Source organism: Mus musculus, chromosome 5 (assembly GCF_000001635.26).
Source record: "Mus musculus strain C57BL/6J chromosome 5, GRCm38.p6 C57BL/6J".
Lineage (NCBI taxonomy): Eukaryota > Metazoa > Chordata > Mammalia > Rodentia > Muridae > Mus > Mus musculus.
This window is the reverse complement of record NC_000071.6, coordinates 121,305,982-121,324,492: the sequence shown is the minus strand read 5'-3', so window position 1 is coordinate 121,324,492 and position 18,511 is coordinate 121,305,982. Positions and strand designations below refer to the sequence as shown.

Here is an 18,511-nt window from a genome sequence, read left to right as displayed (position 1 = left end):
ATGCCAGGTGAAGGCCATTACATGTAAAAATCTAAACTGATTTTAAATATTAATGTTGCCTGGGCATGCGGTACTGCCTTTAATCCTAGCATTTAGGCAGATGGATCCGAGGTATGAGGCCACCCTGGTCGAAATCAAAAGTTCCAGACCTGCTGCAGTTTACATAAATGCAGGCTGTCCTGAAGAAGGACACCAATACAAAGCCTGCACTTAGACCCCCAAATGTCCCCAGCCCACAGACAGAATGCACATTTATGGGAACATGGAAAAGTCCTCGGGCATGGCCCTGGTCCTTACTCAAGAGCACTGCTTTCCTGGAACACAAAGGCTGAAGGCCTTGTATGTGTGTGTATGGGGATGGGGGTGGGGGGCAGCTGTGAGGAGCACTGTCGTTGAGATTAACATGGGATGAATGTGGACAGTCCCTGAGACTCTGCACAGTGGCTCACTGGCACTCACCCGCACTGCACTCCTGGGCTACGAGGTTCAGAACTTCCACAGCTGCTGGACACTGCTGTATGAACTCTTCACAAAACAGGCTGTCTTCTAAAAGCTGTGCCATGACCAGGCATGCTCTTAATGCCAAAAGATTCACAATATTTCAGAGTCATCAATGCTCATTCTTTAAGTCATCAACTGTGAAAACACTCCAATCAAATTTGTCATTTCTATTTCTTATTTTTTTTTCCCAGCAGCCTGGCTTTGAGATATATAGTTGGCCCTCCATGCCCATGGGGTCTGGACCTATGGATCTGACCCTCCAAACTGAAAATATCTGGAAAAGCTTCTCCCATAGTAAATGTACATGGATATTCCCTGCTGGCCACTGTCCCCAAACAACACTGCTGGCTCTGCAATCCTTCCTCAGCATCGGCACCGCACAAGGAAGCTCAGAAACCCAGGGACATCTGACAAGGCTGGAGGACTTGCGGGCTCCACACCTGTGCTGTGCCACTCCATATACAGATGTGAGCAGCCGCAGGTTCTGAATTTAAGGATGGCTCTGTGACTACGCCCCACAGATACCAGGAGATGTCTAAGAAGCCTTCTGCCTTTGCCCAGTCACTGCTGCAATGCCGTTCCCACTAAGAGACACAAAGTACTGGGTCTGCCTCCCTATGCCTTGTGAGCAATGAAAGAGCTATAGAAGACCAGACTGAGACACAGAAAACCTACATCTGACGTCTCTCAGGTAGGGCAGCATATACCTGAAACATCTCTGCAGTAGAACCCTGTTCCTCTTCTTTAGTGGAGAGTGAACGTATGTGTAGGCAGACATCTCTCTGACACTGCCCTGATATAACTCCCTCATTATCCTATCCCTAGATTGGGAAAGTGATGGAACTGAGTTCCTTGAAAAAGTGGCCATGTAATTCCTGCTGTCAATCAGGTTCTTTTAGCAGAGCAGTCAGTGCACAGCCAGTGTGAGTGTACACGGCATGGCACACTGCAGCAGCTGTTCCTCCTGTACAGCGAGTGTGAGCCTACACAGCATGGCACACTGCAGAAGCTGCTTCTCCCAGGTGAACGAACAGCTCAGCCTTCCTGTGAACTATGGTACTAGGATGCAATCAGAGGTGCAAGACCTGGGAATGAAAGCTGCAGTAGGTGGCACCTAACCACGGTGCCTGTTACTTAGCTGACATGAGCTTTGAGCCATGGACCCACTAAGGCCAGGCCAACTTACCTGGTTCTGATTTCAGCCAGAAGCCGGACAACTGCCATGACAGGTGCTGAGCCATCTCCTGTTGCAGGAAGAGAGGTGTGGATAGAGAGGCTTCCTTCCTGAGGGAGCAGCATGGACTGCACTGCCTGGACTACCTTCTCAGTAATGGACAGCTTATGAAGAGGCAGTGCCTGCGGCAGACGGGCAGGCCAAGGCAAAGGCACAGGAAACAAAGGCATTATCAGTATGTGACCAGAACCACCACAGAATATCAGAAACCAGACCAAAACAACCAAAAATAGCACATACTGTGGAATATTCCTAGCTAACATCTAGATGAAAAATTTCCTACCCTCGTCACTGTGAAATCCTTTACAGCTGGTATCCCAGTTGAAAGTGAAGCCCCTCACTTCTCTACCGCCTTTGCCCACCTACAGCCAGAGTCAGCATCTGCACAAGCATTGCCTTACCTCTGACCTTGGAACACAAAGTCTAGACAATGGAATAGTCAGCGTGTCTGCTGCTTGTGACGTCCTTCGGCAGTCCACAGGAGGGAACCGGACTGTAGCTATACCTTCCTGTTCATTGATAGAAGCCACAACTCCAATGCTTCCTGATATTCCTCTACCTAAAACCTGGTGACAGAGATTATTAGTACCACCTGCCAGGGTCAAGTGAGCACAGCTATCTAACGAGACAAGAGGGAGGGCTTTGCAGCTATAATAATCACTGATTCTGATGTGGAGCTAAGCCAAAGACAAGTCTAAGGGTTGGAGAGATGGCTCAGTGGTTAAGAGCAATGACTGCTCTTCCAGAGGTCCTGAGTTCAACTCCTATCAATCACATGGTGGCTCACAGTCATCTGTAATGAGATCTGATGCCCTCTTCTGGTGTTGTCAGAAGAGAGCGACACTGCTCACATACATAAAATAAATCTTTGAAAAAACAAAAACCCCACAAGCCCACAACGCTCAGCAACGAGACATGCTGTCATCCCAAGCTTTCAGCAGTAACAATACCTAGGACATGAGTCCCATAGGTAACATTAGACAGCACTGCCTTAGCATTCGAGCAATGTACAGAATGATGTCGACAGAAACACAGCAAGTTCTGGTTTTTATTCCTGAGTTTGAAGGAACAAGGCTTGCTGCCCTTCTGGGTAAACGACAGTGGAAGCACTGGTTAGCTGTGGTGAGTGTTTGGGGGAGGATAATAGCAATTTCCAGGGAAAGCAGCGGTGGGTTACCTGGACCTCGGAGCCTATCTTGATTGTCTCTTTAAAGCCTCCGAGTGCACAGAGGGCGGCAACTGCCTGGCGTGCAATCCTCTGAAGCTTGGCCAGTTTCCTGCCACTGCTGCTCCCATTCTCCAGGATGCTTTCTGCATACTTCCCTAGTTGTGGAATGTACATCAATGCTCGAGACAGAACCTGTGGGTGAGGAGGAAGATGGCAGGCCTGCAGAGATGGCTCAGAACTAAGAACAGTTGCTGCTCTCACAGAGGATCTGGGTTTGGTTCCCAGCACCCACATGCTGGTTCACAATCATTTGTAACTCTAGTCAGGGATCTGACAATTTCTTTTGACTTCCACAAGCATCAGGTATACACATGGTACACATACATATATGTAGGCAAAACAGTCACACATAAGATAAAATAAATCTTAAAAAGAGAGAGGGAAGGCTGGGTGGTATTGGCACACACCTTTAATCTCAGCACGTGGGAGGCAGAGGCAGGCAGATTTCTGGGTTCGAGGCCAGCCTGGTCTACAGAGTGAGTTCCAGGACAGCCAGGGCTACACAGAGAAACCCTGTCTCAAGAAAAAAATAAAAGAGAGAGAGAGAGAAAGGGAGAGAGAGGAAGGAGTGGGGCAGGCATTGGGAGTTAAAGCTTTAGAAATTGGCTACTGGTCCCAAGACTAATGAAATGACTAACAGTGCCCTAGGGCCCAGCTATTACAGAAACTCTGGCTATAGAAGAGACAAAAGCTACCAGTGTAGCCAGTGATGCTCTACCCATGGGTACCATGGTATCAGACAGAGCTAGGAGTATACAACTTTATAATACGGGAGAAGCTATCACTGTGTTAACAACTAAAATCAAGCAGGCATTCACCCAAGGGAAACCATTCCCACTGTCTGCATTCTAGTTTTCAGCTCCACGGCACACTTCAGGGGAAATGGGCCGGGCGTGGCGGCTCACACCTTTAATCCCAGCACTCCAGCACTCAGGAGGCAGAGGCAGGTGGATTTCTGAGTTCAAGGTCAACCTGGTCTACAAAGTGAGTTCCAGGACAACCAGGGCTATATAAAGAAACCTTGTCTCAAAAATCTTTATTTAAAAAAAAAAAAAAAGGTGGAACTGGTTATTATAGAGCTGATGCTCAGGCACCTAGACCATTGTGTGACAGAGCAGTGCAAGACAGAGCCCTCAGCAGTGCAATCGCAGAGGCCTCCTTAGGGCTCTGACCATGGCCAGACTGACCATGGCTAATAAGTCAAGAATACATAACATCATTATATCAGTACCAGTCTGAGGCAAACAAAAACAAACAAGGGCTGCCAGGTCTCTGTGCAAAGTCAGACCCAGCAGGGCCGGGGAGACTTAGGAGCGTAGTAGCTGTGTCTGACTAACTTGGGAATGCTCTCCTGGATGGCCCTGTCTATGCATGACTATGATGCTACTTCATTCTTGCTCCCACGGATGAGCAGAAGCCCCATGCTAACCTTTTCTGCCGTTGTGGTCCATATTTGAGCAGCATTAGATTCTGGCGCCATTAGCAGGCTATGAAGCAAGGCGATCACTTCTGCAGCCATGCTGTTTGCCACATGTCCACTGATGAAGGGTCGCACGGGGTCAGTTCTGCAAGTGTGAACACAGAAATCTTTCAGTGCTCAGTGATAGTTAAAAGTACAGAAAAGGGCTGGGCATAGTGGCACACGCCTGTAATCCCAGCACTTGGGGAGGTAGAGACTGGTGGATCTTCGAGGCCAGCCTGGTGTATAGAGTGAATTTCAGGATAGCCAGGGCTACACAGAGAAACCTTGTGTGTGTGTGTGTGTGTGTGTGTGTGTGTGTGTGTGTGTGTGTGCGTGTGTGGAGGGAGAGCTTTAGGGGGGAGTGTTACAGAAAAGTAGTTTCAGAGTTAATGTAGGATGGAAAGATTTCTTGTTTACACAATGAACGGCTTACACATGACAAACAGAACTTGTTGACTAACAAATGACAAGCAAAATGAACACCAGGAAGAAACCACTTTCTGAATTTTTTTTTTTTTTTTTTGTGGTATGTGAATTCTCTGTGCTATGATCTAAGTATCATTTGTCTCCCAAGGATCCACAGTGATTCAAGTGTGGTTCTCGGGTAGCACGGGAGGCAGTGAGACCTGGGGGAGGCTGGAGGTCTGTGAATCACTGGGACTTGGCTTGGCAAGGGCTAGTTTCAGGAGGGCTCTATAAAAGCCTGAGTTGGCTCCTTCAACTCTCCTGTGCTCCTACATGGTTACTTTGCTCATGCACAAGATCTGTCATGGTATGATACAGCCAAAACTGGGACAATGCAGTCCCCTGACCCTCCAACCCAGAGCTAAATAAGTTAGGGAATGCTGACTAGCACACCCTGGAACAATGGACCCCAAGGGTCTTAGCACAGAAACCTCGGGGATCAAAGTCACAGATTGCAGCTGTTACTCCCTGCAGGTGCACAGCACCATAAGCTCCATCCAGGCAACACTGCCCTTGACTCTACCCCTGGGTAAGAGACTGGAGAAGCAAACACTATGTGCAAGCAGCTCACTGACATCAGAAGGCCCCTTTAGCTGCCGTGTTCACTTGGCTGGGATCAACTCCCTAGGGTCCCACTCAGCCTCAGCACTGCCTCTGAGGCTCTCCCCTGGAGCAGTCCTAGGCAGTGTTTGGAAGCAGCCTCTACAACACTGAGTAGTTCTTGCCCCTGCTTATTTTCAGCAGGTCAAGGGATGGTATAGATTCAAACCCTACTAACAAACTATTCTGCAGTGTGTCTGGAAGACAACCACCAGGGGAGCACCCTGAGAGACTCACCTGGCCAGTTCAGAGTTTCTTTCTCGGCAGATGGAGGTTTGGGCAGTTTTCTTCTTGTCACCTGTGGACAGCCCACTCACAGTCTCTGGGTTGATGGATTCCACTGGTGGTCCGACACTGACAATGAGGCCCGACTGTGCCCACTTGGTTGCTTTCCTGAGGGCGGCTGAGGCCTCTTCTGTGATCACTTCACAGCAGCCACCCTGGGGTTGGTTAGACACCTGCATTGCTCATTCATTCTTCCAGCTCGGACCTCTCAGATCTCTCCCCCATCCCCATAAACCACATAAAACATGCACACGTTACAATTCCCCTACACTCTGAATTCTGTACATTTCATCCCTGTAATCTACAGGGATTTGTGATTACAGTGTCTGACTCTACACACAGATCACAATCTGCTGAAATGGTTTTAGACTTTGCTTCTAGATGCCTGGCATCTCACTAGTCAAGTGTGTTAATGTCTTTAGCTATCCCTTATTTTTAGATACATAATGTTCTGCTTGGTTTTCACATAAATCCAAAGAACATGCTGTGACCTCACTATGTAGCCTTGGTAATCCAGGAACTCTGAGCTTGCCTGCATCTGCCTCCTGAGTGCTGGGATAAAAGGCGCACACATCACTGTATGTTTCACCCTGGACTTTGAGATATGCATTCACCCACACTTGATAATAATAAGGACTACATCTCTCATAACCATACCTGATTGTGAAAATGCAGGTTTAAAAAACTGTTCATCACTGCTGCTTTTATTCCTTTAATGAGTTGTGAATATGAACATATTTTATACCTTTATGATCTTCTGTCTATAATTCCTTTTGTCTGTTTTTTTTAGAGTCTCATGCATGCCAGGTTAGTTTCAGACTGAGATATAGTGGTGGAAAACCTTGACTTTGGATTCTCTTACCTCCTTAACCTCTCGAGCATGGGGAGCATGGGTACATGTCACCACTCTTGGGTTATAAAATGCTGGGGACTAAACGCAGGGCAAGCGCTCTGCCAACCGAGCCACACCCTCAGCCCTGGTAATTCTTGAGTGTTATTCTCCTAGCAGCCTTTCACCCTTTTAATTTCCAAATGATTTTAAGACTATAAACATTTCTTTAAAGGGCTAAGAAAAAATCGTAGGTGGAATCTGAGTCCTTTTCTGAGGAATGCGGCTCAGTTGGAACGTGCTTACCAAGCATGCGTGAGGCTGTGGGCTCAGTCCCCAGCACCGCATACACCAGGGACACATCTGTAACCCCAGCTCATGGCAAGCGGAGGCAGTGGGATCAGAATTTGGAAATCACTCTTGTCTACATAGTAAGTCTGAGCTTCAGTTCAGCTGGGACTACAGGTCATGCTAACAAATCCAACTGAATCAATTTTTTAAAAAGCAATTTCTTAAAAATAAAAACAAAACAAACCCCCCTGAATTCTTCTGGAAGTTCCAAAGTGTGGCAAAGGTGTGTGTGTCATTTTCCGCCGTGTGGTTACCTTGGTCATGTCTCGATCCATCTTCACAACTTTTTCCATGTTGGCACCAGTGCCGAGTCGAAAGGGCCGTCCTTCTGAGCTACTGCAAAAAGGAAGGCAGAGAAGGTGAGCCACTGCAGGGGAATGTGACAAGGGGCCTGTGTCACCAAGTAACCAAGTCATGTGCAGGCCCTGTATAGCGCTAAACCTGGCTTTAGTGTGTGCATGTCTGCATGCACTGCAACGTGGATGCAGACATCTGAGTACAGCTTATGGGAGTCGGTTCTCCCCTTCTACCAAGAAGGTTCTGGAGATGAAACTCAGGTCACCGGGCTTAGTGGCAATGAGTTTTATTGCTGAGCCATCTTGCTGGATCTAAAAGTAGCTTTTAAAATCCATCTTTTAAAAAATATCCCTTTTTTGGCTGGACAGTGGTGGCACACGCCTTTAATCCCAAGACTTGGGAAGCAGAGGCAGGCAGATTTCTGAGTTTGAGGCCAGCCTGGTCTACATAATGAATTCCAGGCCAGCCAGGGCTACACAGAAAGACCCAATTAAAATGAGATAAAATAAAATAAAATAAAATCTCCCTTTAAAAAAATAACTTTTTTTATAATTATAGACATTTAAGGACCTAAAACAAAGTCTGTTGCTTTGCTTTGCTTTGCTTTGCTTTTTTTTCAAGACAGGGTTAAAGGCATGCGCCACCACTGCCCGGCTTCTGCTGTTTTCTTAAATGATTTTGATTTATTTTAATGTGCATTGGTGTTTTGCCTGCATGCATGTATGTGCGAGGGTCTTAGACCCCTGGAATTGGAGTTATAGACAGCTGTGAGCTGCCATGTAGGTCCTAGGACCTGAACCCTGGTTCTTTGGAAGAACAGCAGTGCTCTTAAGCACTAAGCTATGTCTCCAGCCCCATGATGTCTGCTTGTAAGAATTCTGACATTAGCACTCAGGAGGCAAAGGCAGGTGGATATCTGTGAGTCTCAGCCTGGTCTACAGAGTGAGTTCCAGGACAGCCAAGGCTGCTACAGAGAGAAACCCTGTCTTGGAAAACAAAACAAAAGAATTCTGATATTAAACACCTACATGAAAATGAAGCACAAACAAAAGAACAGGGCAAACACAACACCCTGAAGGCAGCTGTGGCTAGGGCCCTGGTATACAGGAGGACTTCTGAATACTATACCAGTCTGTCAGGAGGCTCAACAACAGCATGCATTCGGGGCCTGCAGGGCCTGCAGGGAAGGCCCGACTCCCAATCCTAAGAATCCAGTGCCCTCTCCTCAGAATGAGTGTCACTATATCAGTGATGCAGCGGCGGCTTGTACCTGAACACTTACCGTGGCCACGCTCAGATGAGGCTACCTGCCTTCACATGCCATTGCGGCAAATAAGGGACTCACCCCACGAGGATGAGCTCACAGATCACTGTAGGAAGAGACTGCTCTGCCATCTAAGTGCCCCTGGGCTATACAGCAGGCCTCCCCACCTCTTTGTAAGGAGAAGGTAACATGGCCGAATTTGCAGAGGGAAGCACTGACTGTCCTCCTCGCAGCGAGTCACTGCGGACCCCACAGGACACAAGAGGCTCGCCACATGCTTGAGACCTCTGCTGGCTCACACTGGGGTTCGAGAGGCCCGGGCCTGCAGTTAGGAGTGGCAGACTCCTACTTGGGTTGTGCCTACTTGGGTTGTCAAGAGGACTGAGGCAGACCACAGCACAGGGTTGGCGTAGTGCCTGTGACACAGGTGGCCTCTGATGTCATGCAGCTATCATAGTCATTGCAGTCACCTCAGCAGTGGCTGGAGGACCTCATGGGAGGACTGGTCTTCCCGCTTGTGGATAAATATGGAGAGCTTGCCATCCACTGCTTCACTCTCTTCTCCAGGATCTTTATCTCCTTTTAAGGAATTCTTAGGACTGGTTTTTGTCAGTGTGGTGTCAGGTTCAGAAGCAGTTGGAGAGAGAACCGTCTGACATCCTTAAAGCAAACATCAAGGCCCATTCAGAAACACTGCAGAACTATTTGTGAGGCTCCCCTCCCTTTCCCATCTCTCTCCATCACAGAACACACAGGCACATCTGGGGCCCGGCCACAAGCAGGACTTAACTCCCAGACTATCCTGATGGACGGGCAGACACACCTCACCTGGGACCACATAGTCTGCCAGCTTGGCTAAGAGCAGAGAGGCAATCTTGGAGGCAGGGTCACTGGGGTCCTCTTGCTCGCTGTTCAGGGAGGGGACGGAGTAGCTCCAGGGCGGGAGCTCTACATTCCCACAGTCCTCCACGCTCATCAAAGGCAAAGCAGCCCGGCACAATTGAAGAATGATCAATACCAGCTTTGGGGATGGACGCTGATCTAGCAGTAGTGAGAGGAGCTTAGAAACACAGGCTGGCTGGCTCAAGATGGCTTTCCCTATGTGGCTCCTGAAAGATGGAGAAGAAAAGGACGAGCGGGGCATTGGTGGAAAGCATGGACCTGAGACTCTGTGTGCAGGGAGTGACGATCTGCAGCAAATATTTAATAGGTGCTCATAAAACTGACCCCTAACACCAGAGAAGGGGGGTTTCCCCATCCTCTCTGACCTCTGGCAGCTCAAGCTCACATGTTCATAGTATTTCAGAGAGGACAAAAACTAGAACTCTGAACTAGGAGCTTTGCAATTCCATGCCTGTGCCCTCAAAACTTGTGCCAAGAGCAAAGCTGTCACACAGTGCTACAACCCCCAACATGGGTGACCTGCCACAGCCAAACCTACTGAGCCAGCAAAAGTCAAAGAACACACTGTCGTGTATATGACATGGGAATGTGGGGTAATTAACCCCACAGAGAATCATTCCTGTTTAAGGATACAGCACAAAAGAACAAAGTAATTACAGGTCCTGTCTGGCTCTGAGTGTGCGGTGTTGAGACCGGCTGGGGTTCTGTGCACATCACGCTGTTCTCAACTCACCAGCCTGGCTCATTCTCTACATCACTCTCTGAGTAGCTGACATTTGGGTTTGAATGCAAGTGTGGTGGAATGCTTGCCAGGCTGGCAGCTGATGCCAGCAAGTGCAAGCAACAGTGCATTGTTCCTCTAGATAATCCTTATATTTTCAGACTAGAGATGCTGTCTCAGTGACTAGATTCTCTACAATTGTTCTTGAAGCACCAGTGTGTTAAAAGGTCTAGGAACTTAGATGTTCCAAAAACTAACAGAAGCAAAAGTTATTCCCAACACGGGAGGAAACAGGTTGCTCATCAGCTCTGCCGGGCTTCCGTACCTGGAGAGGTCATTGAGAAGGCTCAGGACATCCTGCAGGGCGTCGTTCCCAGCAGCCTGGTTGCCACAGCACTCAGTGGCTCGGGCAAGGTGGTTGGTGAGGAGACTGGACACCTGCCGGGCCAGCCCTGAGTGCACAGCCTCTGTGGAGCCACCTTCAGAGTTGACAGAGGAACACAAGGGCAGTGAGTACTGAGGGAAGCACCCCAGCTTGTGGGCATGGTGAAGTCACCCTCTCACTCTCCCTGCCTTTATTAAAACATCCTATGGACACATTTTATCTTCTTCAATGTTCTACTAACCAGTTAGTCTTAGTAGACAATATCTACACATAAACATTCCGTGCTAAGAGGAGACCTTCTCCTGAGAATGAATTACAATTCATATAGAATGGAGGAGTAACACCAATTTCCATGTCACCGTAGTTTCACTTCCTAAGTGTCCTTTGTAAAGGGCGCAGCATATCTTGAGTTTCCCAAGATATGAACCTGCACCTATGCTCTTCAGTCCTCTGGCTCACATCCCCTACCCCACCCCAGGAGCTTTGCTGGATGTCCAGCCCAGCCAGTCTGTTCCATAGCATACAGTGGGCACCACCTTGTATTGTACCCTGTCTCCTGCCACACCAACCATTATTTCTTCACCAATTTGCTTGGTCAGACCACAGTAATTGTTAAAAAACATGTATTTTATTATTTTAACTTATGTGTGTGCCTGTATGTATGTACATGTGTGTACAGATGCTAAACAGGTCAGAAGAGATTCACCGAAGCTGGAGTTACAGTGGTTGTAAGTTGCCGATGTAGGTGCTGGGAACTGCACTCTGTCCTCTGAAAGAGCAGCAAGCACTTGTAACTGCTGAGTCAACTTTCTAGCCCCCCACAGTTCTTAAAGGAACAATGACTTAACTCCACTTCTGTCTACTTTATAGTATGACAGGCTCTTTAGAATTAGAATACAAATTGTGGGTTTGCAAATCGGCTCAGTGGGTAATCACAATGATTGGCAAGGCCAATAACTTGAGATCAATCCCTGGGACCCACAAGATGAAAGGAAAGAACTCACTCCCACAAGCTGTCCTCTGGCTTCTACAGTGTTCCCACATCCACACATATATACACAAATGAGTAAAAATCACACATATGCTTATACACACACATAAATAAATATATCTAACAAATATTATGGCAAGGTGGCACACTTAATTCCAGCACTCAAGAGGCAGAAGCAGGTAGATCTCTATGAGTTTAAGGATAATTTGGTCTATGTAGTGAATTCTAGGCCAGCCAGGATTATATAGTAAGATGCTGACTAAAAACTAACAAAAACAAAAGCAAGATATGGTCACAGACCATGAACACTGATGAAAACTACTGTTTAGTTAACTTTTAAAAAATTAAGTGTAGGGCCGGGCGTGGTGGTGCACACCTTTAATCCCAGCACTTGGGAGGCAGAGGCAGGTGGATTTCTGAGTTCGAGGCCAGCCTGGTCTACAGACTGAGTTCCAGGACAGCCAGGGCTATACAGAGAAACCCTGTCTCGAAAAACCAAAAAAAAAAAAATTAAGTGTAGCTCGATAGTGGTGGTGCACGCCTCTAATCCCAGCACTAGGGAGGCAGAGATAGGTGGATGTCTGAGTTCGAGGCCAGCCTGGTCTACAGAATGAGTTCCATCATAGCCAAGCTACACAGAGATATCCTGTCTCAAAAAATCAAATAAAATTAAATAAAAATGACAGCATTAAATATATGACTATCTCCCTTGCACGTATGTGTGTGTATCATGTGTGTGCCTGGTGCCCACGGAGAGGAGAAGAGGCTTTTAGGTCCCCTTGGACTGGAGTTACATATATAGTGAGTCAAAATGTGGGTGCTGGGAATCGAACCTGGGGCCTCTGTAAAAGCAACAGGTACACTTAACCACTGACTCAACTCTTGAGTCCTTTAGCTAACTTTTAACTTTGGATTGCCCACTGAAAATAGAATTTGAAAATATTCTCTTTAAACTACAAAGGCACAGTTATTTCTCAGAAGTATTTACATGGAGACTGTTAGCGCCATAAGAACACTTATATGGAAATGACCAGCCAGCATCATCCCTACAGGGCAGAGTCGCCTGAACTCGCCAGCCAGCAAAGGCCACCAGATGATTAGTTTAATAAACACCTCCCCTCACACCCTCACACCCATGGGGAGTGGAAAGGAAGTAGAAGGCTGCTCACCTTCCTCTTTCTCCCACTCCACACAGCGGTTAGCCAACACCTGGAAGGCAGCCCAGGCCATGGTGGCCACCTTCTGCTTCTTTGTCTGCTTCTCACTGGAGCTGGACTCGGTCTGGCTGCTCAGGCTGCAGAGTCGGTCCATGAGCTGCACGAGGCCACTTCGGACCAGGCACTTCTCTTCACTCCTGGTGAACAGCAGAGAGGGATGGACCACACTGACAGCCTTTGTGAAGGGTCAGGAAGCCTCTGGGTATCAGGGAAGCTTTTGTGTTAAGGGTGCTGCCATGTACAATCATCACCCAGGACGCTTTTCCTGTCACAGTGATGTCATTCGAGACCAGGTTTGTTAACACAGAATAGCAGGCCAAAAGCTGATGAGTCATCTCAGTAACAGACCAAGTAATAATCTATTTTCAATATAATTATTCATGTTTTATATCTCCATGTTTATCTGTGCACTGTGTATGTATGTCTGCTGAACTGGAGTTACAGACAGTTGTGAGCCACCATACGGGTGCCTCAAACTGAGCGTGGGTCCTCTGGAAGAGCAGCCAGCGATCTAAACAACTGAGCACTTTATATATTGTAAGAGCATTCGAAGAATGAGCTCATGAACACTTAACAGTTCTAAGCTACTAATTAAGTGACCCAAGAAATAAAAGAAGTGTGCCAAGACAAAAGATTCTTGCCAGATATGTCTTTTTTTTCTGAACCTCTAAATCTACGTAGTGTAATATAATCCTAGTGGCAACATTTGGCCACACAACAACTCAACCAATGAACTTTAGATTCCTCACAGTAGGACAAAAGCTTTAGGAGGTTTGTAACAAATAAATCAAATTTTAAGGTTTTATTTTTATTTATGTGAGTGTCTGTGCCTAGTGTGGTGTATACATTGTGTGTGTGGGTGCCTGCACACACAAGAATCCCCTGGAGTTAGGAACTGAACTCATATCCTCTTCCATAGCAATATGTGCTCTTAACAGTTCATTCATCTCTTTAGCTCCCAAAAATCCAATTTTATAAGTTAAAAAAGATGAAACAAAACAAAAAAGTTGCCTTCTACTTATTTGGCCACATTGAATCTAATCTCCATATGGCAAAGACATGTCACACTCACCTGGTATAAGGTATGGTACACAGGAGTCCAATGCTGTTCGCACAAGCAATGGGGTACCGAGCACACAAAGACACGACAGAGGTCATGGTCTCACCAAAGGCTTCCTGGACCTGCTCCACCATCCCACCACAGGTGAGCTCTTCAATTCTGTGAGACAAAATCAAGTTCAGCTTTCCCGAAGACATCAATGATAAGGGACATTAACAAGGGAAGCACATTAGCCCTTTTGAAGCCCAGCGCCAAGAATCTGGAGCTAAAGGCATCTTGGAGACCACCAGGCTCAGTGTGGACTCAACTGCTGCAGCGAACAGAGGAGTGCTGAGAAGGGTTCCTAGCGGTCCCTCAAACAAGATGCCCACAGCAAATCAAAACAAAATGAAAACCAATAACAACAACAATAAAAAGCCCTAGGCACTCTGGGTTAGGGAACGTTACACAGGGCTCTCTGCTGCAGGTTTGTCAGAATCTTTGATGAAGCTAAGACACACAACAGTTGTAAGAGCAAGGAACCGTTACTCGTTTCTCAAGTGTATTTGATAATAAACCAATTATTTGAGACATGTCTGTCATATCGTGTGCAGCACTGAGGACTGGACTTGTAGTTACACTAATGCAAAAGCGAAGGCCTAGACAAGTTAGCTAAGAGTCTCCTTCAAGGTCATGCTCCAGGTACTGGAGGATGAGAGCTCAGGTGCTGGGAAATGAGCCTTTCCCAGTGCAAACACAGCATGAGCTGAGTCTATCTTACTTAGTATTCATTGGGGGCTGAAATTATCAAATTTATCTACAAAGATTTATAATATAAATGCATTTATAAACATAAATAATGTTGAGTTTAAAAATAGGAAACTGGGGGCCAGAGAGACAGCTTAGTGGGTAAAAGTCTGATTTCAAAAGCCTGACAGGGCTGGAGAGATGGCTCAGAGGTTAAGAGCACTGACTGCTCTTCCAGAGGTCCTGAGCTAAATGCCCATAAACCACATGGTGGCTCACAACCGTCTGTAATGGGATCCGATGCTCTCTTCTGTTGTGTCTGAAGACAGCTACAGTGTACTCATATAAATAAAAATTTAAAAACAAAACAAACAAAAAACAATAAAGAAGTAGATCCCTAGCTGGGCGTGGTGGCGCATGCCTTTAGTCCCAGCACTTGGGAGGCAGAGGCAGGCGGATTTCTGAGTTCGAGGCCAGCCTGGTCTACAGAGTGAGTTCCAGGACAGCCAGGGCTACACAGAGAAACCCTGTCTTGAAAAACCAACCAACCAAACAAACAAACAAACAAACAAAACCCAAAGACAGTGATATGGAAGATGTACTGAGAAAAACAACCATAATTATAGGGGCAAACTTGCAACCAAAGCCCATCTCTGTGCAGACATTACACATGTATATACTTACATGCACAAAGAGAATTAAGGAGGTCTTTATGCATTTCATTGGTACAACAACCCCCCAAAAAGAACAAGGGACAATTTAGGACTGAAGATATAAAAGAGACCTTCACCTTCTGTTATGTATCCTGAGATGTTTTTCAAAATCAACACCACTATAAAAATAGTTGAGTACAGAGGGGCAGTGGTGGCGCATGCCTTTAATCCCAGCACACAGGAGGCAGAGGCAGGCGGATTTGTGAGTTTGACTTTGACTTCAGTCTGATCTACAGATGAGTTCTAGGATAGCCAGGGATGTTTTACCCCTCAAAAACAGTTTTGAGGAAAGACATTAGCAAATTTCACTACATGCTCTTGCCCACGGTGGATGCAACAGTGTGAATTAACAGAAACCACTGACCTGGGTCCCCCCTGAAGGACCATTGTCACTGGCCCTACCAGGTGTGTGACTCCCCCAACTCGCACAGCAGCAGTCAGCAACTCCCGCATATGCACCAGGGCCTGCTTCCGAGTGTTCCCCCGCCTCCATCTTGTCTGTGCAGCCAAAAGGAAGCTGCTACTGGACACCTGAAATGCACAACAGTGACGACGCTGACTTCCACTGTTATACATCCCCCAGCTGCCAGGGGCCACTCATCAGAGGTCTGCACACTCTGACCTACCGCTTGGTCAGGGTTGGTGCCAATGAAAGCAAACAGCTGCCCAAGCAGGACACTGTAAGTGGGCTTGTCCCTGCTGTCTTCGATGGCCAGTGACTGCAGAAGTGTAAAGGAGCTGCTGCGGTGGCTGGTCACGTGCCGACGCCTACAGAAAACAAGACTGTAATAGATCAAGAGCCACGCTTAGGGAGGCCGAGCTGAAAGCCATGTGCAACCACACCCTGGGGTCCCACTCCAGCCAAGGACTGTTACCTTTGATTTGCTCTAGTAAATTCCAAGTCTTCATTACCAATCATTTCCAGGTCAGAAGGAGCAGACATGCTTCGAAGGAAAACAGGCTGCCGGACAGCGTGAGACGCCACCTTTGTTTCTGAAGCTGATTTGCATGCTGCAAGAAAAAGGGAAACTGCTCATTTCTGCTGTCTGATTATTAGTAGGGAGGCAGAACAACAGCTAAGAGAAATGGAAGGCTGATGCTAACTGCATCTTCACTTTCAGTCAGGGTTCAGCCAGTGAACCCTGTAGCTAGCAAAGCAAAGCAAAGAGAGTGTGGTGTAGTCATTTTTAAAACCTAACTATGTTGTTAGACTGTATTTTAGCTTAAAAATTTAAAGTCCTTTTATTAAAGTGGTTTTCCAAAGAGAGGACAAAACTTCACTTAATAACTACCTGTGTTCACTCCATCATAAGCACTCTGAAAAGCAGGAGGGCTTGGGCTATAGCTCAGTGGTCCAGCATTTGCTTAGTATGCAGAAAGTCCAAGGTTCAGTGTCCAAGACTGAACAGAGAAAAAAAAGGCAAGAAGGTGCAAAACGGAAGCACCAATTGGACACCCCGCCATGGGACTGAACTCTATGCCAACTGCATATTCATTAGTTAGGCAGGCACTAAATGCCTGCCTCTGCTCTCCTCGGATGCCCCAAGGGTCATTCCTAGCCAACAAGGACCCATTCAGGATGACTCCACAGGGATTCTATCCTAAGAGACTACAGAGACAAGAAGGAACATGTTTATATTCCCTACTTTGCTGTTTTAGGAGAACTTAGGAGTGGATTCCTTAAAGATAGCTGATGTGTGCTTTATGAACAGAGTCAGGCCAGAGCCTGATGCAGTACCAGGCGTCTCTGCTGGCGTCCCTGAGATGCTCCTGGTGAGCCCAGCCTGGGCCGCAATGGTGACGTGCAGCAGCAGCTCTGCTCGGTTCATCAGGCTCCTCACCAGGGTCTTTGTTTTGGCCAGTGGGTGGGAGGGCTTCTGAGCAAGAGAATTCACTTCCTGGAGGAACTTCTCCCTAAAGAGAGAGACTGGGGTGGGTTTAGTCGTTCTCCCGTTCACCCCACACAGCCTTCTGGGACAAGGACAGGAAGTAAGCAGTCTGTCTCCCAGGGAACATGGCTCACCTGCCCCTGCTCCATCCAAGGATCCTCTAAATGCCTGTGCTACTTTCTCAGAGTTCAAGCCAAAGCTGCCGACTTACCAGTGAGCTTAACTGAGTATCTGGTGAGCCCACAACCCTGAAAAACCTAAGAGGGACTGGACCCGTGGTGTCCTGAGCACCAAGGTGGGAAGTGAGACTGGCAGACGGGCAGGCAAGTGACGTCACTAACCTCAGTGAGAGGACCATGTTCTCAAGATCATTCCCATCAAAGGAGACTTCCTTCATGGAACACAAAAGCTCTAGTTCTTTCATTTTGTTCTAAAGAAGGAAAAATCAACAAGAAAAGATGGTATGCATGACCTGCAGGAACCAAGCTCAAGGTACACTGTTAGAGAAACGGAAGTCTCTGTGCCCCCTGCTGCTCAACAAATGGTCCCTGCCTCTGCTCTCACTTTTGCACTGCAGAATTAAACCAGTGCCTTGGCCTTAGAAGCAAGTGCTCTACCAGGGCACTAGAGCCTTAGAACTAACTCTTTGACAGAGTCTCAATTTATAACACATGATGACTTTGAACTCAGAATCTTCCTGGAACTGTATACTTTTATATGATAGTATAAACGTTAAAAAAAATTCCATGGTCTATTTTCTAGGAATTTCCAACTCAAACCATATTTTTAAATTTTTGTTTTGGTTTTTAAGGTTTGAAAGCAAAATTTGATAATAATGGTAATTTCCTTTCCTCCATTTGTTTATTTCTTACGTAATACTGTGTGAGTGTGAGACTGTGCACACCTGTGCCACAGTGCCTGTGTGGAGGTTAGAGGACAGCTCCTTCCACCATTGTTCCTGGGGCTGGAACTCAGGTCACTAGGCTTGGTGGCAAGCACCTCCACCCACTGAGGCTTTCACCAACTTAATAACTTCTTTAGCCTTCGTACAATGCTACCAACCAGTTACAAAGCAATTACTTGTATATCCTAACGCATCAATCTAGCTGCTTTTTATTTAACCTTTTAAGGATGGGTGTGTCACACAGTGTTCAGGTTTCAGAAAGTAGCACTACTTTCTCTGCACACGTGCACGTGCGAGCACACGTGGCCCCCCGCTGCCCTCTAAGTGGCACGCCCCCGTGCTTACTCACGTGCTGCACTGACCTCATTAAAATGGTAGTCATAAAAGAAAGGCATGTTATTCTCCAGCTTCCCCTGCATGGCGTCCTCAGCCTCACTCTGCCACTTCTGTTCCAGCTCAGCCACACTCTAGGAAGGTTGACCACAC

The 18,511-nt window shown here is 47.1% G+C and overlaps 1 protein-coding gene across 12 annotated transcripts in view; it reads right to left on the bottom strand.

The window, feature by feature from the left end:
- The window catches only part of Hectd4 (HECT domain E3 ubiquitin protein ligase 4), a 149,065-nt gene that overhangs the window by 44,085 nt on the left and 86,469 nt on the right, over window positions 1–18,511 (bottom strand). For 8 of the 12 annotated variants that reach the window (XM_006530351.4, XM_006530353.4, XM_006530356.4 and 5 more), the window contains 18 exons: window positions 18,388–18,492; window positions 17,463–17,551; window positions 16,971–17,146; window positions 16,108–16,243; window positions 15,859–16,015; window positions 15,597–15,763; window positions 13,806–13,952; window positions 12,686–12,870; window positions 10,466–10,619; window positions 9,345–9,625; window positions 8,987–9,176; window positions 7,210–7,291; window positions 5,728–5,930; window positions 4,393–4,528; window positions 2,913–3,095; window positions 2,137–2,301; window positions 1,688–1,857; window positions 460–575 (listed from right to left, as the gene is read on the bottom strand). In XM_006530351.4, the coding sequence (XP_006530414.1) occupies window positions 460–575; window positions 1,688–1,857; window positions 2,137–2,301; window positions 2,913–3,095; window positions 4,393–4,528; window positions 5,728–5,930; window positions 7,210–7,291; window positions 8,987–9,176; window positions 9,345–9,625; window positions 10,466–10,619; window positions 12,686–12,870; window positions 13,806–13,952; window positions 15,597–15,763; window positions 15,859–16,015; window positions 16,108–16,243; window positions 16,971–17,146; window positions 17,463–17,551; window positions 18,388–18,492 (2,842 nt within the window). The remainder of the gene's footprint in view (window positions 1–459; window positions 576–1,687; window positions 1,858–2,136; window positions 2,302–2,912; window positions 3,096–4,392; window positions 4,529–5,727; window positions 5,931–7,209; window positions 7,292–8,986; window positions 9,177–9,344; window positions 9,626–10,465; window positions 10,620–12,685; window positions 12,871–13,805; window positions 13,953–15,596; window positions 15,764–15,858; window positions 16,016–16,107; window positions 16,244–16,970; window positions 17,147–17,462; window positions 17,552–18,387; window positions 18,493–18,511) is intronic. The other 4 variants (XM_006530355.4, XM_006530360.4, NM_181421.4 and 1 more) reach the window with 2 other exon arrangements.